The 26366-nt window shown below is 35.7% G+C and overlaps 2 protein-coding genes and 1 long non-coding RNA gene across 15 annotated transcripts; 1 reads left to right on the top strand and 2 right to left on the bottom strand.

The window, feature by feature from the left end:
- Positions 1–308: 308 nt before the first annotated feature.
- Positions 309–22268, top strand: ATP8A (ATPase phospholipid transporting 8A1). 13 transcript variants are annotated; one of them, XM_069115762.1, is made up of 24 exons: positions 309–754; positions 7571–8003; positions 9121–9475; positions 12724–12962; positions 13046–13144; positions 13214–13324; positions 13412–13659; positions 13734–14014; positions 14088–14382; positions 14459–14688; positions 14766–15142; positions 15221–15358; positions 15427–15579; positions 15654–15851; positions 15928–16027; positions 16098–16342; positions 16442–16567; positions 16648–16788; positions 16875–16993; positions 17064–17198; positions 17266–17370; positions 19675–19772; positions 20330–20522; positions 22054–22268. In XM_069115762.1, the coding sequence occupies exons 3-23, from the start codon at positions 9136–9138 to the stop codon at positions 20473–20475; spliced, it is 3924 nt and encodes a 1307-aa protein (XP_068971863.1). In that variant the 5' UTR covers positions 309–754; positions 7571–8003; positions 9121–9135; the 3' UTR covers positions 20476–20522; positions 22054–22268. The 13 variants fall into 13 exon arrangements, with proteins under 13 accessions (XP_068971863.1, XP_068971865.1, XP_068971862.1 ...); XM_069115764.1 differs by lacking the exon at positions 7571–8003 and having other exon boundaries at positions 309–533; XM_069115761.1 differs by lacking the exon at positions 7571–8003.
- LOC138181147 (uncharacterized) lies at positions 8528–10837 on the bottom strand. Its single transcript, XR_011173449.1, has 2 exons — positions 10701–10837; positions 8528–9516 (listed from the first exon to the last, which is right to left on the bottom strand). It is a non-coding gene; the product is annotated as an uncharacterized LOC138181147 (long non-coding RNA).
- A 77-nt stretch (positions 22269–22345) lies between the features above and the next one.
- LOC138181146 (uncharacterized) lies at positions 22346–26266 on the bottom strand. Its single transcript, XM_069115775.1, has 5 exons — positions 25558–26266; positions 25187–25420; positions 24155–25111; positions 23101–23724; positions 22346–23009 (listed from the first exon to the last, which is right to left on the bottom strand). Exons 1-5 carry the CDS (start codon positions 25911–25913, stop codon positions 22346–22348), a joined length of 2835 nt encoding a protein of 944 aa, XP_068971876.1. The 5' UTR covers positions 25914–26266.
- Between the last annotated feature and the right edge of the window lie 100 nt (positions 26267–26366).

Here is a 26366-nt window from a genome sequence, read left to right as displayed (position 1 = left end):
TTTATCAAAGTACAGAGTATTAATATTTTATATTTTATACGTTGATACCATCTATTGTTCAAATTTAAAAAATATTTCCACCAAATTCTGCAATACCGATACGCAAATAAAGCGTGGTGCGTATTAGTTACACGAGTCTCCATAGATAGCGCTCGCATTGACATATAGTGACATCTGACGATAACAAGAGAATTACTCAGAGCGTTTGGCGCCATGACACTTACAGAGGGACGCTGTTTCGCATGTATGGCCTGGGGGTTAATAATAAATAACCGATTCCGTCACATGTACGTTACTTCTACGTGTTTTACATCTAGTCTTTAGAATCTAGGTAGCGCCTATGACAGACGACGTAGATTTCGATAGTGTCGCACCCGCGGCTTGCATTTCTTCGAAATATCGTGTGCGAGCTACTGATTCGTGCAGATCCTTGAAACGTTTCAAAAAGAAAGAGAAAGTCAAAGATTGAAAGTAACCAGAACACAGAATCCGTTATATCGGCGCTGACGATCGGTTGATTATTTTCAGATATCGTATGTTTTCGTTCAGGCTAAGTGCAGGACTCTACGTTTTCTTTTGTATCACCTTACCCGGGTGTGAAACGGGTGTGCATTAGTGGTTACTTTTCGTGTGTTAGCGTATGCTGTGTAATTTTCTTGGAGTTTGCTTGGATTTATCTTTTAACGGTGTGAAATGCTGAGAAGCTGGCAACATGCGTACGGCACTATAGATACGGACACACGGCTTAGTACCTGTGAGTATTTACTTAGACATTTCATTTTCTTATTGACACAAATACGTTGTATAAAGAATATTAGAGGTTATATTGTGTACGATCAACGCTTAATATTCATATAGAACATATCTACTGCGAGTACAATACAAACGTATAATACCCAATATTTATGTACAAATGTTGTGAGAATTATTGATACATGTAATATTGGAATATAAATTATCACTTTATTTTAGTTACATTGTATTTTAATGCACATTTTAATTCATGTTAAATGTTTCGTTTAAAATTTGATTTTTTCATTATTAAGTATTGACTAGGTAGTGCAAATATGTATTACAGAAAATGCTAATAAATTATTTGCCTCGTCCAATTAAGAATTCATTGGATTTCTTAAATACAATAACAATGTGATATTAGTCATATGTAATCAAATAAAGTTATACTTTTCGAATGATCTTATAGAAACATCCTCTCAAGCTATTAAGATTTCAAGCTATCACTCTCTTCATACAAACAATAGGCACACAACATTTAATATTATTATTAATACAACATGTAATATCAAATATTACATATCTATCGCATTACGGAAAAGGAAACTTGCGAAGAATCAGCTGTGGATGAAACGCAACTCGAATGACTCAAGCTGGAGGCGTAATTGCATTTAATCCAAATTAGAATTTGTTCATGTCGCGTACACCCATCGTTTCTGATTAGATTCAACGGTTACACAAGGACGAAACCGTTGTTCGCCCGAAAGGACAATAAGAACTATTTTATCGATGCTTTATGCTTTTACATCATCGACGCGACCGACGATTTAGGTTTAGATTGTTATAGGTATATGTAAACTACATTTATGGAATTTTCGCGCGAATAGGCTGAACGTTGCACTTCAGTTTGACTACTTGTTGCATAATGCATCGATCTGGGTGACCTAACTCAACTATGCAATGTCTTTATGCATTCGCTCTTGTTTGCATTTCACACGTGTGCAGTAGTGTGCACTTGTGAGGCACTCGTCAAACAATGCACAACGATATGCGAATTGTCGCGCGATAGCCGGTACATATGTTCTAATGTATGAAAAGTCGATACGTTTCGTTTCTTTCATTCAACAATATCGACTGGTGGCCTTGTAATAATTTCACCCCGAATGATCGATAACACGGTTAGCGTGTTAATACTAAACGGAAGGCTCGATGATATCATTTGTTGATGGCCTAGCAGTAGCGCTGGCACTTTTGAGTCCCCAAAGAGACATTGATAGAGGATCCCTCTGAATCCGCGTGGGTGTATGTAAGATAAGTGATATAAGCGGTCAAATTACCAGTGATACGTAATACTGAAAGATTCCACATCATCAGTATTTGTCCTTGTTAGAGTATTAATAGCCAGTGCAGAGCGATTTTTAGAATTTTATATTAGCAATAAACCACGAAGGCAATTTGCTCCACGCTATTTTGCTTTTGACTGAGAAGGATGTTTTTGAGATGAAGTGACGGATGATGGCTTATGTTTGGAAATCATCCGGCTATCGAGTATCATTTATTTGAAATAAATATTTGAAGAATAGCGCTATGATTCCTGAGGGTTATGATCATAAAGTGGGAAATTCATTCCGCCTTCTGATAAGAGAACTGTGAAAGTCCTGAAAGACTGGAAGATGTATAAAAGAACATGGTACAAGGAACAAAACAATATTTATTAATATTTTAAATTTGTATAAAAAGTTAGAAATTGGTTATTTTGACCATTCTGATAAGAGAACTATGAAAGTCCTGAAAGACTGGAAGATGTATAAAAGAACATAGTACAAGGAACAAAACAATATTTATTAATATTTTAAATTTGTATAAAAAGTTAGAAATTGGTTATTTTGACCATTCTAGTAATTTTATTGTCGAGGATGCGGCGTGATTGAGAAAAGAATTCTTGTAGCATGGCTAAGATTAGGGCAAAGTCTCGTAATTGTAAGAAATTGCGAAATGTATTTCACTTAAATCCTCTAATCCTACATTGATTTTTATATGGAACTCGAATTCATTCGATTATTAAAATACATTTCTAATTGATTTTCGTGGCTATTTTTAGGTGTTGAACCTCGCTTAAACAAATCAACTTTTGGTATTTAATAGTTAGTTTTATTTATTTCTACAAGTAAAATGTATTTTAAAATCGTTCGAGACCGATTATTGTTGCAACTGTTCGATTTTGACGATCGACCAACGAAACGCGTGCACTTTGTTTAACTGAGCTGAAAAACGCGGAACAAATCTCCTCTCACGTGAATCGCATATGTTGCTGAACGTTGGCCAGGTTTTCATTACGTTTTCGTCCCGATTTCATAAAGTTATTTCTGAGAAGAATAGCTTTTCACGAACACATGTCAGTCTGACAAAATTCCTCTTGGCAAAAAATCTCCACCCCCGATAGAGTAGTCATTTCCTGTTGGATGGTATTTAAATCTAGTCTAGCCAATTGATCGTATTATTTCAACTAGTTGGAAAAGAAGTTCACGACTTTCGAATTGGAATAATGAAGTTCTTGGCTATTATCGAATATTCGTTACAAATGTATCCACGAGAACACAATCATTAACGAATATGAAATTAATCTTCATAGTCGATTCGGTAATATCGGTTTTATTTTCGACATCAAATTTAGAATTTATATTTATATCAACAGGTAGCTCGGTATTCGTAATCGAACAAGCGTCGTTTCTATCACGTGTGCGGAACAGATGTTTCCAAAGACAACCTGTTTCAAAGCAGTTTGTAGATACTTGATCACGCTGACAACTAGAAGGTTCAGTCAGTGCCAATTACAAACGTGATTTGGATAGTTGCCTACATGCGTGATTAAAATGCAGTTCACCAGCGTTGGAATGTTCCTAACATTATATTCGTTGGTCATAACGCTGGCAGTGAAAATGCTGTAATATCGTGTCTTGATAATCATATACATATACATACATATCTTTATATACATATCTTTGATGTTGCAATTAAGCTGTTAGTTTTCATATTTCTGTTATAAATATGGCATTGAGAAAATTTTCTCTAGTACATCTTATACAGATATATGTATAGTTTACGTAACGCGAAGACATAAACTTCCTGCTGATAATGATTTTTCATTAGACAACATCGGTGGAAACAACAGTCGAAGATATAAACGATGGATTTCTGACAAATGACTGACCGTGCTAGCATGGTTATACTCTAGTTCCGTTATTTGTGATATCATTAGATCTTGTGTTGCACGATATCTGGTCGCGACGCTCGATGAGATTCCTTCTTCGATTGCGGCGTAAAATATTAAAAACGAGTAGGGTTCCGCTTCCATTGTTCCATTTGCACGCGAAGTAAGTGACCTGTGCACGATCCTTTCATATAAATTCATCAGAAAAATCGTTCCTGTTGTCGGTTACATTGTGTGCGGCTTGTCTGCTTTCTTTCTTAATTCATTTCCCAATTCCGTAATAGAGGAAGGACATAGGAGCTCATTTTGAGGGTGTGGCGTCACGTGTGTCCTATCGACGGAATCAACGCCGTCACCGATCGCAAACATAAAAGCTGGCTTCGTAAATAGACGAGCCAATATATCTCTCGGTATACACATACAGTAGATGATCAGTGGGAGATGGGAAGGGCCGCTCCTCCTTGTTATGGCATTCCCCCGACTTATCCGCTTTTATTTCCGTCTCGAAAAACACGGTTGCACCCATAAGCCAATTACACGGATCATGCGATCTTTTTCATTATAACTCACCATCTTATCTTGTTTGCATCTGATTTCAAATAGATTTTATCGAATAGAAAAATTGTTTCGTCATTTGTCATGTTTCTTTCCTCCTTTCATAACCATTCAGATCGATATGGGTTTCTTTTTGATGTATTTGTTCGATATACGAGAAGACAGAACGTTTACGATTATAAATGGAATTTCCCGCGAAATTCAATATGCCTGGGTGCATCATCATTGGCGTAGATAGAAAGCCAACGATAATACGGCAACACGCTGGACGAAAGATGAGAAACACTTATCCGTGGAAAACGTGTACAGTCGAGTGAAAATCGATGTGTATAAAAGCACTCTTGGGGATTAACATTTCGGTGAATAGTTCGAAAGTGTAACGTCCTTTGCAAATCCTGGCAACCCACTTCCGCTAAAGGGCGGTCCTTGGTAATAACGGGACTTAGATAGGGATCGACTATGTTTTTACGTCTCGTGACCCATGACTCGAGCCTGGTCACTAGTATATGCCTATGTAATTATGTGAAATCGATAAAATTCAATTATTCGGCGACTCTTCGATCAATTTATTTCAATCGAGATATCGATTTGTTTCTATTATAAATGCTATCGCATTCCTTATTAGTATATTCTTCCTCTTCTTTTTTAATATCCGTTTTTTAATATACCGTTTATTATACAATTTATTCTACAATTTGTTTTGCGAAAAGACCTTGGTTTTATTCCATGAAAATCTTCGTGGAACGTGGATGTATTTACCAAATATACGCGTGGATTTTGCATTTTATCAATAATAACGCGAACGTGCCACGATAAGTAGCATATGGTAATAACGCAATAACAACGTGTATACGTATCTCATTACTTTTGATACATCTCGTTCCCTATTGCCTCTTATTTACCAACCTGTTTATTTCGGCATTGTAACTTCATTTTTTGTATTTGCTGTTTTCTACCACATACGAAGGCATAGTATTCCCTCCGTATTACAGCATTTCATAGAACGTAATTTCAGCAATCCGCAACGTATAAATTGATGGATAGTTTGATGTAAGTGCCACTCAGTCCTCTTCTTCTAGAAGCTCTAATATAAAAACTGCTTCTAACTTTCCTATACTACTAAACTCTATCTCTACGACATTATGAGATCAATTTCACCCATTCTATCTAATTACTGGTAATGATCAACTTCTAGTAGTTCAAACACAAAGAGGCGTGCGAGGAATAGTAGTCTGACGTAGATCGCTTAATTCACTTCCGCACGATCCTCCACGTAATGGAAACCACTCCCTCAACCTGTTTGTACTATCAGGCTACTTTCTAACATCGTAATAATACAATATATTTCGTTGATTTTATCCATTGAATTTAATCGTTTGTTATCATTAATCAATTCGATAAACTTTCGATAATTAAATAATTTCAATTAACGATAAACGATAAAACTTTCTTGGAACAGGCGATGATTTTATGGAACGATTTTATGGCCTAATTTGTCGATCGAATGGTAACTAAGTCTAAGCGAGCAAGTGGCACGCGCAGAAGATCGTAGGCGGTTTATATCAGGGAGAGACGAGAGCCGACGCGTCTGTCAGGTAATAGTGTACGTCCTTCCGTCGACATGAAAACCCGCGTCCAAGAAGGGAGACGAAGAAGTAGTACACGTGTACGCGTGTTGTTTTTAGGGATAACGGGAGAGATGGAAGAATTAATGAACGGTGTCGTCGGGCGCTCGTTACACCATTCGACTGTTTCTTGCCATTGCCTGTCCAAAACATGCTTATTAAACTAATCACGAATTAATTACCGTTATCTGGCGCGCGGTGTTCACTGGTTAATCGAGTCGTGGAATTACACTTCAAAACGTAATTTTATCTTTTTCGAATACTGTAACACAGCTGTGCTAGTGCAGAATACTACATTCAGTGCTTTATCGTACGCAGAGAAAATTTCACAGATCTTAAACGTGATAGTGAGCAAGTTGTCGGAATGAGTTATCGGACTATATTCATTTTCAAGAGCTCGTTATCAACTTGAGGAGATTTCAACTGTAAAAAATCATAAGATCGACGTGATAAAATATCGAACGATTTTTACATGTAAAATATTAGACCACAAGCAGCGAAAGTGTACGAAGTCGACACGTTGCGTGAAACTTATCAGCGTAAAATTTTCTAAATACCATGGTGCCTCTTGGCGGTGAGATTTCTATCTGAAACGAGAATTTTATGAGAACCGACCACGTCAAGAAAGTATTTTCCACGAGTGTTTGGTCGTCCTTCGAAAATTTTCGATTTTCTTGCCTGGTTTCGCCATATCATCAGACCATATCTATCGATTGTTCGTGAATTTCATTTTACACCCGATATCACCAAATGATACGTTGCAACATGATTGCGTTGATCTTGGTTACATAGACCTCGTAAATTGCTCGAGTAGTTGCACGTCTTGTGTTATTCTGTATCATTGTTACACGTTGCCGATTTGTGCTTATAATAATACGAGGAACCTTGATTAAGTGTTTTGCTGTAACTTTCACGTTCGGTCGAAACTACGGTATTTCGCTTCATTGATTGGTCGTTATTTACTTGTTTGGTATCAAAGAGCATAGAGAACAATTCCGAAACATGGCTCCGGATAATCAGTAGTTTCGTGTGATGGTTGATTAACGCGGCCAAAAATTTTCACACGTCCTAATCCTAAATAAACTTGATGCCGGTGTTTGTACGTGGCTATGATTGATCGTCATTCAGGGAAGAATATCGAGACCTCGCGTGGCAGAGACTTTACGGAGTGCAAACGTATTTTTCACACAGTGCTCGTTACATCGCGTTATTGACAAGGTGTTCTTTTCGCCGACACGCAAAGGGACGCTTCAGTGTAGATCAATCGTTTCCTCGTTACAGAAAAAGAAAAAGAAGAAACAAAAAAGAAACGAAAGAACGAAAATATAAAGTGATCGTGTGTCGTTCGACGCGTTGATTCCTTTTCCTGCGGTATGAGCACAAGCTGGATCTATTTCCGTCGTGAATTTGTTCTTAGAGCTGTTTCGAATATTCTATTCTGTCGCAGGAGAATTGCGATACCTGTTGTACAACTCGTCTGGCCAGAGAACCACGTTTACTACTGAATCTTGAATCCCGACGTTGAACAAGCGAGCGTGACGAAACTGAAACTCTGACATAGAGATTCGTTACACGGACGACGAAGAATCCCATGTTATATTTTTCTTTGCTGCTAGAAGCGCATATCGCGTTAGTACGTTGGTAGTGTGGCATCGAAGTGCCTTGCTAAAGTAGATAAGAAACGAATAATACCGATAAGTTGTCAATACCATTTCTGGTCATATGCGTTCCAATGAAGATAAAGAAAAATAAATTATTTTTGTAAGCTTACGTCAGTAGGAGCCTGATAAAATATAATCAAAGTTTCGACGGCCGAAAACCATAAAACGGGTCGAAGGACGGCCGCCAGAAATCCGCCTTGGCCTACTCGATTGAAAATTGTGAGTACATAACTGCACGCTAATGTCTGGACCTTCTCCTAAAAAGCTCTTCATAAATAATACATCGGGTGTATGAATTAATTTAGAGAATAATTGTGTCATTGAAAACGATACGTGACCAACAGTAAGGATTCGTGTAAGCACAAATTCAACGCAAACTTCTACGAACATTCCTCTTCGTGTTATCTGGTTTCATTGTATAACTAAGTAGAAGTATTCTTACAATACATCTACTGCCTGTCTGTCTTCGTCCGATGTGATGTTCGTTTCTTCTAGCGAGTTTTTACATCGAGCTCTAATAGATTCACATTGTAACCACGTATGTAACCCATACAAACGCGATGAATTATCATCGTATAACCGTAAATTGTCGCAAAGTGCTCGTGTCGTGAACTGTGCCTCGTGCACACCCAGAACATCAATATTTGCCTTTGTTTTTAATGGTATCGTTGAATCCACAGACTTACCATTTTTACAACATCCTCAAAGTACTTCCAGACAATGATCAAACTCATTTCGAGTCCTTGTTACGTTCTGAATTATTTTATGTTGTTCGTACATGTATTCTTATTTATACGAATTATTACAATATGTACCTCTACAATATGTATGTCCTTACATTGTATATTCTTAACATCGGCATTACATCATCGCAAATTATGTTCGTCGAAAGACGATCGTATTTTACCGCTTGATCGTAATCTTCACCTACGCTTCGTTTTATTTTCAAAATAGATATGTTTGTGTAGCTTTAAGTATCTGTCCGCCTTATTATTACATACCAAAGAGAAGAAAATGCATTATCGAATCGGGATACGAATCATGATAATTTGATCTGGGATAATTTAATATATATATATATAGATAATACTTATCATATTAAAAATATGGTTGGCGTTTGTTGATTCACAAATTCTACAATATACTCGGTTAGATAAAAATTAAAATTTAGATAAACCATAAAATCATACCATAAAAATTCGAATCCCGATTCTCCTACTGACTTAATAACTGTTTCAATAAACGAATCATCTAAATGTCTAACACACTTTTCTCCTTAAGCTAAATACTAAAGATAGCCAACATTAGCTACATTAATGAATTCGATCTGATTTAGGCCCCGCTGCGTTCAATGCAACCAACTGCCAGGGGGAGCCCCCAGGTTCCCAGTCCTGGCTTGTTACGTCCATTTACACCTCCGGATCTTTCTTCTATACCTCATATGGACGGTACACCCCCACAAAACAGCGGTGTTCGTAACAGTTCCTCATCCGTGAGCGGTCAAACCAACGATGGTGCCCAGCAACAATCCGGTCCATATATCATCGGTAGTCCCATCGATCTCGGCAACATCGATAACGTCGACAATATTGGCCTACGTATAGATTCCCTGACGACTGGGATTGGGAGCCGAAGGATACGTGAACACATCGAACTGCGGGAAGCTGGAGTGCAAGAAACAAGTTCCGAAGGTAAAACATGTCCACAGGCTGTTATTTCCTGCAATTGGCGACTGGAAAGATTTTCTGTTATTAGTAGACTGCGGATCTAGTTTATGCATTTATGGAAAATTTAAAAGTACAAACATCTGCAGAATATATGTAAGATGAAGAAATATACAAGATATCAAAAGTAGAGCAGACGTTATAGCATTTAATAGATGAAACACAGCACTATTCAGATTCTATTCTTTTAATCGTGATAAAAAATGACTTTACAAAAAATATCCGGAGTCTAGTTATTCACAATACTATGAATATAAATACGCTATAAATAAGCTCGTAATATGATAGCTAGCCACAAAGTCGTATTGTTCTTTGTGGTTGTAAAGATACATGCCAAAAGGATATATGTTGATAGGATTTCTAGCCGCAAGTTCAAATCTCTAGTATGAATGGCGGTAAATATTTGGTAGCGAAATTAAATTTTAAGTTTTTGAAGTAGAATTTATTTGATGTTTAGATCCTACATATTGTAGAATATTTACGCTGAATAATTCTTGTCGTTCCTATTGTTTAATTCGAAATACATTCTGAAATATTATAGAAAGTGAAAAATCTAATAAGAGTTTCCCGTTTCCTTTGTATTTTACATCGTAATATTGTTCCATTAAAATAGCGCGAACGGATTGTCCAATAAAGTATAACATCAGTAGCGCGGAGCTACCTCCAGTCCACCCCAGCGGAAATGTCCTTGGCCTATAGTCTCGGAGCGTTGTATATTGACGCAACTTTACCGTACGTACATGTCTACGTATTCATGGAAAATACTGGTGGAGTGAAGCTCGGTGCTGATGCCAACTTGTTGCCGGTAGCAAGCGCATGCGTTTTCAGGGTAACACGTGTACAGGGCTGTCACATTTTGTGGACACCCCCTTGTCAGTAGTGTACTAAACCACTTGAGAGCCTGTGTCTCTAAGCGATCCAAATATCCAACGTTTTAAGCCAACATTTTCGATCTTATACGTTCGAAGTATCAACGTATTCATCTATTATATTATTTTCATATTGAAAATCATCCTATTTGTTTCCTTTAGTTATAGTAATATTTTTTATCCATCGTTATTTATTTTTTAATTTTAGTATGAATAGGAATACAATTAAATGTTGATGATCGTAAATGAAGTCGTACTAGTAACATAAATTGCACGTATAAATTACCTAACTATTGGCAATCTAATGGGCCGGATATACATACCTCGGTAAAGAAGTCGCTGATGACCAGTGCCACCTACGAACTAGAATCAGTGTCTCCCGAGCAAATTTGCAGGCGTGACATGGTTACGCGAACTCGCGACTCGAGAATTTTTGCAAGAAATACTGCGGGTTTTAGAGAACAGTTAGATGTAGATTAATTCGTAGGATCGTGTTGCACGTACATTCGTATTTCCGTTATATCGGTAGGGGTGTGGCGACAGGCGCGAAGCTTCTTCCGCCACGATGACGCAGATATGTAGTTTGTTTAACCGATCGTTATTTCGAGCAGAAAGGTGTTCGACAGGTGTACGTTCCATTTCATAGGAAGTTTTATTATAGGAAGACGTGCGTAGATCTTCACAGAATGTTGGCTATCTATATTGTTTTCTTTCATGGATTAAGCAAGTTCCAAGTCGGCTGAATAAAATGTCAAAATCGTATATCAGTTTTGATCGTTATTTTCTAATCAGTAACGAATAATATAATCACAGAGAATACGTTTAATTTGTATTCTTTAAATTCAGTGCCTATTGATGTTTCTTATTCCTCCATCGTCATCGATTGTATTCAATTTAGTAGCCTCGCAATAGGCTGTCTTTTTTCATTTGCAACTTTAATCACATTCAACTACTTGTTACACAACTGTTTTGGTGTGGTGACGTACGAATGGATAATATTTCGCCGGAAGTAATTATTACATGATGGGTGTTGAGAAACTATGGGATATACGAGCTCAAATATTTTGCGTGCACGCGTGTCGTGGAATAATGTATATACACTATCAAAGAATAATCATTTAACACTCACGTATCGAGTTTGATACTATACAGTTTTTGTTTTGCGTAATACGATCTAGATGCAGCAGATACGACTAATATGTGTATATTCGGTATTCACAATGTATATACACAAGTGATAATACTCATATCAAGACGCTCACAGTATTGGTATAACCGGCTGTCCTTGAAATGAGATTTTGACACATTTTATTTAAATTATAAAATAGATTCGAAAAATGTATATATTTTATATGCAAAGTCGTTTAAAATTCAGCTCTGCAATAAGTATATAGTAAATATTTGTTAGTAATACAATGATTTTGTATTATTTTTTACGAACTATAATTTTACAAATCATTAACATTTTGTTTCACAATTTTATAGTATATATAGATAATATAAATACATATAGTTATACGTATAGAATTTTTTAAAAATTATCAACATACACGAGTTAAGTTGGAGATTTAATGATCATTAAAATGTTAGTGACATTGAAATGAATTCTTCTTGGGCAATATTACTTCTTATTGACCGCGATAAAAGAGTTTCTTACGGAATTCCTTTTTAGATATGCAGCTATAACCTCCAAGATGATAATAGAGTCCCGAACTACGTCATTTTCTTCTTAAATAACATAGTGAAATCACTAAGTTCTCTCTCGTCTCTAGACACGTCTGAATTCGTGTATTATCATTTATTTTTCGATATAATTGAACGAAAAGAGATGTGAAACGTTACTGATTTTAAATCGTTTGATATTATATCATTAATACAGCGTCAAAGACATTAGATTGTGTTTGTAATAGTGTTGTCTTGTCACGCGATAAATATGGATCGGTGTGGCAAAGAGAAGTGATGTGAAAGACATTTCATTTAACAACCAGTAACATGGAAATAGCTCGTACGAAAGTAATACAATGGTTCAACGAACTCAGATCCCGATTTCATCTTTATTTGTATGCTCAAAATCGTAAGTCAACATATTCAGAAAAAATATAAGTGGTTGATTGCAATCAAACACGCGATCATTATAGTTAGATAAGAAATATCTTCAAAGTTATGTTATAAAACGATAAAAACGAATTAATAAATAGCATAGTATGTATTATTAAGTAATATCGTATTACTGATTAATTCTTTCATATGTAACAGTCGTAACTTATTTAGTTTATTATACTTTTGAAGGAGATGTTTCGATGAGAGAAAACATAGTAATATAAAATGATGTATATTTTATCGTAGTTGGTCCCATAAGGGCGGAAAATGGTGCATCCCAAGGTGACGATCAGCGGTCTTCGTATCAACATGATAGCAGTGAGGAAAGGGTGGTTTTCATAAATGCTCCCCAGCAGCCAGCGAAATACAACAACAATCGCATTAGTACCGCGAAGTACTCACTCCTTTCGTTTATACCTATGTTTCTTTTCGAACAATTTCGTCGATATAGTAATTGCTTCTTCCTATTCATCGCCCTCATGCAGGTAATCATTAAACAAATCTTACGTAAGTAAACAAACGTTTATATGGTACTTTTTATTACGCATTATCTTGTTTTTAATTTTAGCAAATACCGGATGTATCACCTACAGGTCGATACACAACTTTGGTTCCATTAATTTTTATTCTTAGTGTATCTGCATTAAAGGAGATAGTCGAAGATATTGTAAGTATCCCTAATCATAAATTAATTTTTATTATCCAATATAAAATATTATAATATCATCACTTACAGAAAAGGCACAGAGCAGATGATGAAATAAATATGCGTGAAGTGGAGGTTTTGAGGGATGGCCACTGGCAATGGATACAATGGAGAAATATTGCTGTTGGTGATGTGGTTAAGGTTGCATCCTATTTTTCTCAAGCTGGATGTGGTAATGATTTATAATTAACATATTCCTGCTAGAATCGCTTTCTTTAATATGCATAGGTTCACAACAACAAGTTCTTCCCTGCTGATTTGATTTTATTATCATCATCGGAGCCACAGGGTATGTCTTTCATAGAGACTGCCAATTTGGATGGAGAAACAAATTTGAAGATACGACAGGCCCATCCTGACACTGCCAGTCTCTTAGATACTGTTGAATTAATGAATTTTCGTGCAAATATTCAATGTGAACCACCAAACAGACAATTGTATGAGTTTAATGGAGTATTGCGAGAAACAAATAAACAGTATGGTTGTTTCTTACAAAAATTTGAGAGATGTTATGAAGTTGTATGTAAGAAATGTATATTTCACTTTTTAGACCTGTAGCTTTGGGACCTGATCAAGTATTGCCTCGTGGCGCAATGCTAAGAAACACACGGTGGGTGTTTGGTGTAGTAATTTACACAGGCCATGATACAAAACTTATGCAAAACAATACTACAACTGCACCCTTAAAAAGGTCTACCTTGGATCGACTGACCAATACACAAATACTCATGTTATTCTTTATACTTCTTTTGTTGTGCCTATTATCTGCAATATTTAATGTTCTTTGGACCAGAGCTAATAGTTATGGATTGTGGTATTTAGGTTTACAAGGTGAGATATTGGCTTATTTTCTCAACTTTCTCGAAGATGATCACAAAACTAAATAATTGTTTATTTATTTCAGAGGAAATGACTAAAAATTTTGCTTTTAATCTCTTAACATTTATGATTTTATTTAACAATTTAATACCCATTTCATTGCAAGTCACGTTGGAAGTAGTGAGATTTATTCAAGCCACATTCATTAATATGGATATTGAAATGTACCATGCAGAAACAGATACACCAGCAATGGCACGTACAAGCAATCTTAACGAAGAACTTGGTATAGTTAATTATGTCTTTACTGATAAAACCGGAACTCTTACGAAAAATGTAATGGAGTTTAAACGATGTTCAGTTGGTGGCAAATTATATGAGTAAGCGTTTTAAGTAATTTCATTTATTACCTTTTATCTTATTTACTTGTTTTTAAGTAAAAAAATTTGTTTACAGTTTGCCAAATCCAAATATAAATGGCAATGAAGTCGCTACTAGTATTAATAGTGAGTTAATTAGAGATATTGTTGAAGGAAGATCAGTACAAGATTCTTCTCGTCCTGTTGATAAAAAGGCTGCAAACCATGAAAAAGTGGTACATGAATTTATGATTATGCTCTCAGTGTGTCATACTGTTATTCCTGAAAAAATTGATGAAACTGTAATTTATCATGCTGCATCTCCAGGTAATGTATCTATATTAATGTATCTATATCTTTAAACGCTATTCATAGTTTAATTTTATACACGATTATCTAAATAGATGAAAGGGCGTTAGTAGATGGAGCTCGTAAATTTAATTACGTATTCGATACTAGAACGCCCGCTTATGTGGAAATAATAGCTCTGGGTGAAAGACTTCGTTATGAAATATTAAATGTAATAGAATTTACTTCTGCTAGAAAAAGGATGTCCGTAATTGTCAAAACACCAGACGGAAAAATCAAACTTTTTTGTAAAGGAGCTGATTCCGTTATTTACGAAAGATTATGTCCAGCTCCCTTAGATAATAATGACCTTGAACAAAGTAGTTTGGACGATTTCCGAGACGTAACTTTGGAACACTTGGAGGCATTTGCATCCGAAGGTTTAAGAACGCTTTGTTTTGCCGTTGCAGATATACCTGATAATTTCTACCAGGTGAGTACCCTTTATTGTTAATTCAATTACATCTTATTCATTTTGAATAAAATTGTGACATCAACCGTTTTTTAATAGTGGTGGCGTGAAACTTATCACAATGCGACAATTAGTTTAGGAAATCGTGAAAGTATGATCGAAAATGCTGCGAACCTTATTGAAACAAAATTAAGATTATTAGGGGCAACTGCTATTGAAGATCAATTACAAGATCAGGTATGTGTGTAGTTTGTTTTCCGATATATGTTTCCAGAAATGAATGATGGGAATTCATAATGTCATAGGTACCAGAAACAATACAAGCTCTTTTACAAGCTGATATTAATGTATGGGTATTAACTGGAGATAAACAAGAAACTGCCATAAATATTGGCTATTCTTGTAAATTGATTACGCATGGGATGCCATTATATATAATTAATGAATCATCTTTAGATGTAAGAAAAGATTAAGAGCACTATATTTTCTAATTTTCTTAAAAATGAGTTTTAAAATCAATATCTAATTACAGAAAACAAGGGAAGTTATAATACAGCGGTGTCTTGATTTTGGAATCGATCTAAAGTGTCAAAATGATGTAGCTCTTATTATAGATGGAAATACCTTAGATTTTGCATTATCCTGTGATATTAGAATGGATTTTCTAGATTTATGTTCATCTTGCAAAGTTGTTATTTGTTGCAGAGTTTCACCAATGCAGAAAGCCGAGGTGATCATGTTGTGAACTTATTTTATTTTTATTTGATATTTCTTAACAAAAGCAATAACGTAATAAAGTTTTTCAGGTAGTTGATTTGATAACAAGTAACAAAAAGGTTGTAACACTTGCTATTGGAGATGGCGCAAATGATGTAGCTATGATCCAGAAAGCACATATCGGCGTTGGTAAGTTACCTATTCGTTGACTTCGTGACAAACAAGAAAGATGTATATTACTAATTTTTATCATTTGTAGGAATTTCCGGAGTTGAAGGTCTTCAAGCAGCTTGTGCTTCTGACTATTCTATTGCGCAATTTCGTTTTTTAAAACGTTTGTTATTTGTTCATGGTTCATGGAATTACAGTAGAATGTGTAAATTAATATTGTACTCATTCTACAAAAATATTTGTCTGTATGTTATCGAACTGTGGTTTGCCATTTACTCCGGCTGGTCCGGACAAATCCTTTTCGAGCGATGGTCAATTGGTCTTTACAATGTTGTAAGTTATAGGCTCATATTGTGCTATCATATAATTACTAGAATATATAGTTATTGTATATTACATGTTACAATATACAAGGTACACTATTTACATTAGGTATTTACAGCAGCTCCTCCACTAGCTATGGGTCTCTTTGATAAAGTATGTTCCGCGGAAACTCATTTATCTCATCCAGGATTATATGCTACAAAAAATACTGGAGAATCGTCGTTTAATTTTAAGGTATTGTATTCTTTGTATAGTATTAGTCATATTTGACATTATGTTAACAATTTTGTACAATTTCGACATTGCTTACATAGGTATTTTGGATGTGGATTGCAAATGCTTTAATACATTCATCTCTTCTTTATTGGTTATCACTGCTGGCTCTAAAAGAAGGCGTGATATGGGCAAACGGCCGAGATGGTGGATATATTGTTTTAGGAAATTTTGTATACACTGTATGTTTCAATTTAATAATTGTTTTATTGTGCTATCAAAATGAAATCAGTTCTTTATAAAAAGAATATATTTTATTTTATTATAGTATGTAGTTGTAACAGTATGTGGAAAAGCAGGGTTAATAATAAATTCTTGGACGTGGGTCACTCATTTGGCAACATGGGGATCTATTATGCTTTGGTTTTTGTTTATTCTTATATATAGGTAAGTTACGCAATATATCTATTTTATTTACATCAAAAAATAGTGAAGTCATTTATTAATTCAATTACAGTAATTTTTGGCCTGTTTTAAACGTGGGTGCAGTGATGTTGGGCAACGATAGAATGCTGTTTTCTTCACCTGTATTCTGGCTGGGTTTTGTACTTATACCAGCAGCAGTGCTACTTGTGGATGTAACAGTTAAGGCGTAAGTATATATCCAATAATTATCATAATATGTTAATTACACGTATTTGAAGTATGTCCTGTTACAGAGTAAAGAATACAATATGGAAGTCCGTAACTGCAGCAGCTAGAGAAAATGAGATTCGAAAATCAGACCCCGGGGATATATTCAACAGTCATGACTACAGAAGCTCGTAAGTTTTTTTTATATCTTTTTAATGTACATTATAGAAATTCAGAATTATTATAGCGACTCAGAATTGAAAAACCGTCACGAAACAAAGGCATATGCTTTTAGTAATTCATATTGGTAACTTATCAATAATATTTTTTCGTATGGGGTTAAAAATTCACATACATTTAGATACATAGCAGTATATGTACCTTGCATGAAAAATTGGTAGAGTAACAAAAACAAAATTACTTATTAATGTTCAATATGCATGGCTTATTGAATGTAACATTTTAACAAACCACGTTCACACTAGAATAACATTCATTTTTATACGATGACAATTCCTATATAACTTTCAGAACTAACAAATCACTTAGAGATGCATGCATATAGCGGTATACAGTATCAATCTTGTTAAAAATGGTGTTTACAATTTGTTTTCATAATAGTATTTTTTTTTCCAAAGGCCGAACAACTTTCCGATGTTTTACTATATTAGGATTTCTTTATAGCAATTATATTTTTAACATTCAATTGTCTCAATTGAGTAGAAAAATGAAAATTGCAACAGGAGATCGAAGTCATATTCGAGGAGGCGATGGTTAATTCGATGTTGGACCTCGATTTGGTCGCCACGAAGGCGAAATAAGATCAAAGTCTTCCCGATTGCGCGCGCAGCGCGTGATCTGTGGTTCATTCATCATACAGGGCATGTTTCAAGTGCACCATTCCGTATTCCATGTTCCTAAAGATTTTCTACAAATTCCCGTCCACTGTAAGATCAGTAAGCATCCTCATATTTTTTATACACCTTACCTATTCCTACCTAGTATCGTCTACCGTCTAATACTGTACGTGTTTACTTTTTTTTTTATTGTATTAAACATTATACGTACTAGAGACTACTTACTATGAATTTGTATTGTTCTTTAATACAGATGTAGTATAAAGTCTATTATATATCTGCATATAAATAAGATTGATAATGTTTTCTTTACTTTCTACCTAGTAGAAATAGAATTTCTGTATACTTATGCAATATGGTATAGGAGCAAAAAGAAAGCTGAGGCATTTCATTAATTGTATCTCTGTTTGCTCGTATGATTAATTGTCATCTTCATCTGTATTTAATTTCATACTTTATTCTGTATTAATACTACAATTTTTCGAATTTAATTCGAGCGATTTACAGTATAGATTGGTGATTATACTTCGTATGCGTATATAGTAGCATCGAAGACCAAACCTTTTTTGAAGTATCATAGCATACGAACATAGAGAAACTTTAGTTATTTATTTCTTTTTATTTTATTTTCAATCGTTTAGCACTTGGATACTAGTTGGCAAGAATAAAGTTGCATTGAAATAATATGCAATAAAAGATATTGTAAGTAATACGGGCAAGTGGTTGTTTCGAAAGTAAACTAATTCTGGTAGTAATCTAGTTTGGCAAATCACTTGAAAAAACCCATCGGTATGAAGCAAGTACTCTGTTTGTTAATGCGGTTTTCTGGTATGTTTTATTCGCGGTATCCCGTGAAGGCCTGTGCATGCCATCGCCGAGCTCGCGAGGTGTAAGTACCCCCAGTAGTATGTACGTAACTCGTAGTGTTCCTGTAATTCTACACTTTCAGGCGAAAGCACTGCTGATTAACCAAACTGCATGATCGTTCAACGGTTCACTTGCAAGGGCACCGCGGTATGAATAATATTAGCACGTGTATCACAGTCACCTTTTAATGCAGCTTTAACATTCTTTCTGTATCGAAACATGTAAGGATAGAAATTGAAATAGATCATATTGGAAATTAGTTGGATGAAAATTAGTAGAATATATAGATACAAATCACGATCTTAGTAAATATTTTTTTATTTTGTTACTATTTCAATTAGTTTCATTTACAGTGTTTATTCGAATTTTCAAATTCCTAGAGGTATATATGTGTTGATATGTGTATTAATTAATAGTATGAACTTTCCCATTAATATATTAAAATTAATTTTTATTAATATAATATTACGAAGGACACGATTTGTATCCAAGTTGTAATAAAAAGCATCAAGGAATATTTAAATAGAACTGTTAAAAATAATAGAGCATCGATTAGAAGAATTATGAACAGAAAGATCTGTATCGCCAACTGATAGTATCTCTAGCACCGCATGAATCAGTTTAGATAAATAACTATTAGGTAGCCGGTGAAGAGAAGGCTACACGCGAGACATATCATTATTGCGGGAAAAGAATTTGAAGTGTAAGGATGAGGACGACCAATAGATAAACGAGTGTTTCTAAAACAATTTTGAATGCACGGCTTTCCAGATTGACGGAGACGGCACGGCTATTGAAAAACGTAAAAAGTGTTTTCACCAGGCGATCAAACGCCGCCTCCAGAGTTAATACCGATGTGGAACTATCACGTAAGTTGTTTTATCTAACGAGGGCCTGCAATCAAGAAAAGCAGAAATAAAAGAAAAACAAGGACAGTCAGAACGATGGTCCTTTTGTACAAATTCTTTGTCTTCTAAGCTCGCCGTTTGTAGTATTTTCTTTACTCGTTACTAACAAATATATTTACTTAAGAGCACACGCTTTGTTATTCACGACTTTTGCCTATTTAATATAAAAAGAAATTTTCTTCGAAATAAGCAATCTTCCACAATATTTGCACCTAGATACGTTTTAACAATGTATATGCGCTGTGTTATTATTAAGCTACAAGCTGTACTAACAACATTATTCTGACAAAACTTGTACTTTCACTAACCTTTAATTGTTAGAGTAACTCGTACTTGTCTCGAGTAACTCGTTGTCTTACGTAACGATGTCTTAACTTGTAGTTTAAGAATCTTTCTAAAATCGTAAAAAAGATAGAACTTATCCTCCAAGACCGTAAACTAACATCGATTATAAATAAGTCTAACATCTTCCTGTAGATAGTGCATGTGTGTTAATTAATTTAATGTTGTAATAACAGAGATTAATAGGCTACGATCTTTATTGTTGCACATGCTGCACGATGCAGATGGATTTGCATTCTCTCAAGAGGAAGGAGGCTCGGTGACACAGACGGACGTAATCAGAGCTTACGATACAAATCTTCCGAAACCTGGCGGCATGTGATCTTAATTCTTCTAGCTAGAGAAACCACACAGATGTATATTCTATAGGTACTTTTTTCGATTAACGAAATCAAAAATAGAAAAAAAAAGAAAAGAAAAAAAGAAGAAAGGGAAGAAAAAGGAAGTTTTTCTGGGAATTTGGTACTCGCCAAGCCCTACGTAACGCCCGTCTATTGTGTTTTACAACTGATTCGATATTTCGCTTGTTCTTTCCTTGCAAAAGGGAGATGTTACGATTTTCGATGACGGGCCTTGTAACTAATAGTATTAGAAAGACTATCAAACGATAATTCTAAAAAGATGTATCCCCTGTTTTCTTAAATTATTAAGATCGTGTACGATTAAGAAAGAAAGACAAAGAGAAACCTTATCAGTGTCCTACGCCCTACGTAATTGTTTTTGATACCCTCTGAGATTTACTATATCTATTATATACCTCAAATCTCGTCTTGTAAGATCTCGTACTTCTTATAATCATCGTTTTTGTCTTGTGCATTTAAATGCGGTGCATTTCTGAACTCATTTTACGCTAGATCTAAATCTTAAGAGAACCATTACGCACTCTGAATGTATATTCCGTTTTCATAGTTCAACGGGAACGTAGTTTTTTTGTGGAATTGGATGAATTTAAAAAACGAATAATTATTGTAAATGGAAAGAAAGATTTGTTTATGCGACTGGCGATACGTAAGGCGATACAGAGAGTTTGATTTTCGATTGCGAACATAAGCAAAACGTATATTCTAAATATGTACTGTCAAAACAAAAAGTATATGAATAAGAAAGTATTCGAGGAATTATCCTTCGAAATGTTTATCGTGTAAAAGGACTAACTAGCGTTCTGTCGATTGTCGTGATTTAGATGTTAAAAGAATATTGTTCCCAGTGGATTCCATGTTATTCGTTCATTTAATTCGTTTCTTTTTTTTGTTCGTTGTTAAATCAATTTTAATATACATATTTTGCGATTATAAATACGATAGTTGCGTTGTTATCTAGTCAAAAGAATTTGATGTGAGTGTGTTTCCATTCAGAGATTTACTCTTCCGGCCATTATAAATACTTTTTTTTTATGTTTACGACTGATAAATAGAAATTTATTATTAAACTTATTATTAAAGAAACGATATGTGCACATATATAGCAACAATTTTGTGTACATTATATTCAGGACATAATATACATATATATGATTATATTCAGAATAAAAAGAACATAATTCAGAAATATTGTTTATATTGTTGCAATTGTTCAATTTTTCAAACTTATGATAATTGTTAGAGAAACATTTGAATAATTGGTTCGACTATATGTATGTATAAGTGGATTTGAAATTTTTATTAAAACGATAGTATAATATAAATATGTAAGTACAAAGCACATGTAGATATATTGTATCAGTAAGCTATGTATATAAAATGTATATATTTCTCTCTCCCTCTTTCTCTCTCTCTCTCTCTATATATATATCTATATATATAAATTTAGTTAATTTCTACAATTCTTTTACGTTTTGCTTTATTTTCTCGTTCTTCTTCTTTCTCTTATTCTTTTTATTTAATCTATCTTTGTATTATAGCATACACCATACCCCTGATTGATGATGACGAGATTAATCATGCCGATGAATTGTCCGAGGAGTACTTAAATTGCACTGAAATCTTCGACCACTCATATGGAAGACTTAACAATTACTACCGTCTATAAAAATTTTATGTAACCTTTTTTTTTTTTAACGTATTTACAATTCTACCTCGACTCAGATTAAATGAGTACTCGAGTGATATTAATTCACTGAAAAACTCCTTTTCTTATTCGTCTTCCCTTTTTATTATTGAAAATAAACTGCTAGACGTTTTAATCTTTTTTGTTCAAGTTATCATTGCTGGTTCCAATTTTAAACTAATAAAGAAGTTTTCCCGATCCTCCCTATATCGATTCTTCAATAAAAATTCCTTCGTGAACGAATGCACCGGATATTCGTATCCTTGAGCTCGTTTCTGACAATCCGACAACCAAGTCGCAACTTCGATCACGCGTTTCATCCTTGGATCCATATCTCTTAATCTCTTCTGCTCTGTGATACGAATTTTACTCTTTAAAACAGCGTTGTACCAACGATAGAAATATTTCCACGCTAAATCCTGTTGCCTCGTCGTCCACGTTAAATCTGTCTTTTCCTCGTAAATCGTATTTTGATTCCTTTTATATTTTATCCTGTTTAAAACGGAATTGAGGAAATTCTTGCTACATCCTTGCTTTTGTTTCAGATCCGGATTACTTTCCAATGATACATCCTTATTTCTGTTAGACGTTGCAGTTAAATCCTTTGAGGGGTTTATTCTATCATTCGTATGGATAATACTATTGCCTTGTTGATGGCATTTCGCATTATTTAATTGCAGAAGTCTCAGCAAAAGGTCACCCACGTGCGGCATGCAAGGTCGATTCTTTTCAACTTTAGCCCAAGATCGTCGGTATGATAAAGCACATGGGTTCTTGTAAATCTTGCAAAGTCTTTCCATAACTTCGTATCTAAATCATCAAAACATTTAATTGAACAGACAGAAGTCTTTGTAACAAAGTAAGATAATTATTTAGGTACACGATGTTGGCGTGTATGTACCTATTCGCATGATGAATACGTAAGTAGTCCCATGTAGTTCGCAATCTGAAAATCGGAGGCGACTGCAATCCCGCCAAAATCGATCTGCACGAGTGAAAATTCCCCATAGCGAGGCACTTTTTGGCAGCGTTCACGAGTCTCGCGACAATTCTGCTTCTCATGGGTAATTTTCTCACGCCCAAAATTTCACTGCCAATTAGACAAGAAACACGATGACTGAATGCTATCCACGCTGCTAAATTAGGCGCGTTCCTGGAGCTCCTTTGAAAGACCAAGATCTCGATCTCCTCGGCGGGAATTCGGACGAAGAGGTCACGATCTATGAGCGTTAGCTGCGTCGCCAAAATGCCGCTGTTTATGTCCCAAATTGTTATTCTGAAGTCCATTCTCAATAATCTTCTTAATTGAACAGTAGTATTATTTTCCTGGTTTTCGAATTTCTGTCTTCTCTTGGATCCATTTCCAGAGAAGATTCGTTCTAGGAAACTGGGTTTTTCCTCAGGATCAATGGTAGAATCATCTTCGCACTGACACTTTTTTCTTCTCCTAAACAACTTCCTCTTGGTCGGTCGTTCCTTCTCCTGGCGAAAATTTCTCAGATGGTTCAAGTGTAGTCTCAGCTCCCTGTCGCAATACAATTAACACGTTCAACGCGATGACGATCACTGGTGACTGATAAAAGGCTTTTCGTCCCGTGACGTCGGTCGTCGCTAATTGTCGTATGATGAATATATAAAATACACATGACTGTGGATATTTATGAAAATTTATATTTTTATAGATGTGGCCAAGGAAGTGGAACTTAAGCACAAAATTTGTTTCACCTACCAAATACCATAACGAGTACTCTACTTTGCACATTTTATGTATTTTTGCATAAATGCATAAAAATTCGTGGTCTCTAACAATAGTACAAAATTCATTATGCATCTTATTATCCATTTTAATTTAAAATAATACGAACCGCGTGAGCGCAAAGGCATCTGATATAAGCCTCGCGGTAAGCGTGTTGATAAGATGGATTTTCTAATTCACTATTTTCTTTAGTTACTACCTGTAAGCGGCGGAAGCAGGTCTAGGTCGGTACCAGTATTCTGGTGTCCAAAATAACACAACTCGTCCCTTCGCAGTAGTCCCGATCGACCCAAATCTACCAGACTGAAGTTCGGTATACGAAATACTAGCTGCCAATTGTCGACGAGATACAGGAAGTTTCAGTTCCGACTCGACGGGCTGTCGACGAATAGTGACCAGACTGAAAGATCGTCGACCTTGAAGAGTAGTACGTTCTCCAGGTTGTACCGACCAGGGACCAAGGGCGTAAAGAAAATGGGGTGCAGTACAGAGACCGTATCTCCTAAAATGTTTGGAATGTTTCAAGGACTCGCCTCTTTCACCTCTTTCTTTGCCCTCCCACACCTTCACAGCATTCTCCATGAGGACGTAAATATTCTGCACGGTCAATTGCAAAGGAAAGCACTCGGGATCCGTTTGAATTGGACCAAGAACCAACCCTGAATGACACTTCTCTGGAACTCCAAAACCAAATCGAGATATTCTTCGCGCGAGACATTTCTTCGGACTCCTCGATTCTTCTTCTTTCGCGAACGCTTCGTTGTACCAAACGTTCCGTTTCTCCCTGACTTTGTCTTCGAAGATCTTGGCTTGCAAATTACGAGGACAAGTCTGACAGGTCGCGTAGAATTTGGTCTTGTTGTAATATTTGCGATTGTGATCTCTGACAAACAGTACGTCGCAAAGACCATCGTTCTTGCGTCTCTCTGTGAAGCAACGACACGTAGGCCAGCTACGAGACCCTTTCTCGATCTTGCTCGGAGAAAAATCTTTTAATTCGGCCTTAATGTCTTCCAAACTGGCTCCGGCGAATCTTATAGGAACAGGAGTGTACTGACCGTCTACCAGCTCGCTGTAGGATGGTCCGAGGTATAAGTCCTTGTGACGCCATGTTGGAGGTGTATAATCACCGGCGCCTCCATAGTGAGTCCATATTCTGTATCCAATTATAGAATGTATTACAATGAAGATTTCTTACAAATGGATAAATATCAAGTAACAAAAGAATCACCTGCACACTGCTCTTCTTCCATCTTTTCTGAAATCTTTCCGAAGCTCGATCTCCGAAGAAAGGATGTATAAAGTCGAGCTGCTCGCCGAACTTGCAGCGGTCGTTTCCGATAACGAGCTTCCATTTGTCTTGTTCGCCAGTAAACTTTCGATTTGTTCGCACCATTTCTTCCAGAAAATGTTTCTTCCTTGTATACCGCCGAGTTCGTAATAGCTTACTCTTCCATCGATGAATCTAATGATATTAGTAGCGGTCAAAGCGCTATTTAATAAGTATCATCTCGTTAAGAAAAGTAGAGAAAGTTGTGAAAGCTGTTCATTTGTATCGAGCATTTCTATTTCATGACTTTTTATTTTTCAGCAAATTTCTACCTTGCCTTCAGGGTTTTGCGATGTCTCCTGTTGAACACGCTCAGACTAACGCATCGTAGAGGATATAGAGAAATCAGTTCGAAGCTCTCGATGGTAGGATCGAGGGTGCGCGGACAGAAAAACCGCGAGTTTCCTTTGAACACGTCAGCAGCCACGATTAACTTGGATGGCGTGAGACCAAGTGAAACTTGTCGAATTCCATGACCGTTTCTGGTGGTTTCAGCAAACGGAGATTCCACGAGGATGACGTCGGAGAAATCAGAATATTCGGAAGCCAATAACTTTTGAATTCTGTTCTGTTCTTGCTCCAAGTTTCTCGTTCGATGACGAGATCTGGTTTTACACGCTGGTTGCATAGAGCCGAATTTAAAAAAAAAAAAAAACGCAGGAGGTAGAATTGTTTAAACGAGTCTACGAGATTCAGCACGGCCTTTACATTTTCTTGAAAGGATGTCCGATTAGTACGACTTCGTTCACAAGAGGTTAATCACTTCTGAACGAATCTGTTATCACGACGTAATTTCTGTCAGGGGCAGTTTGTAATTGTGCCAAATTCCGATAGACCAATAGAATCGGAAGCTTGAAGTTGTATAAAAGTGAAGTAATCGGAAGATTATCAACGTTCAGCCACAATAAAACCTTGGTTATCTGAATTAATGAATATTTGAACCAATTACCTTCTATTTGCATAGTGAAATAGGCATGTTTTTGTATTCCTTATTGCGAATAATCGTGTCTTTCTCTGACCAATGTCTGGACAATCGAGGTTTTACTGTTTTTATCATTTTTATATAGTAATAGGATTATTT

This window comes from Bombus flavifrons, chromosome 6 (genome assembly GCF_040668555.2).
Source record: "Bombus flavifrons isolate JBK064 chromosome 6, iyBomFlav1_principal, whole genome shotgun sequence".
Taxonomy (NCBI): Eukaryota; Metazoa; Arthropoda; class Insecta; order Hymenoptera; family Apidae; genus Bombus; species Bombus flavifrons.
Note: the sequence above shows the minus strand (reverse complement) of the source record. Positions and strands in the feature narration are given on the sequence as shown.

Excerpts from the sequence above, each read along its gene's own strand:
- ATP8A (XM_069115760.1), top strand. Across the intron at positions 13,145-13,213 it reads AGGAGATAGTCGAAGATATT|AAAAGGCACAGAGCAGATGA; the intron begins GTAAGTATCCCT and ends CATCACTTACAG. Across the intron at positions 14,015-14,087 it reads GTGGTATTTAGGTTTACAAG|AGGAAATGACTAAAAATTTT; the intron begins GTGAGATATTGG and ends TATTTATTTCAG.
- LOC138181146 (XM_069115775.1), bottom strand. The coding sequence starts at position 25,913 with ATGCAACCAGCGTGTAAAACCAGATCTCGTCATCGAACGAGAAACTTG. Across the intron at positions 25,421-25,557 it reads CGCAAAACCCTGAAGGCAAG|ATTCATCGATGGAAGAGTAA; the intron begins GTAGAAATTTGC and ends TAATATCATTAG. Across the intron at positions 23,010-23,100 it reads CGTATTCATCATGCGAATAG|ATACGAAGTTATGGAAAGAC; the intron begins GTACATACACGC and ends TTGATGATTTAG.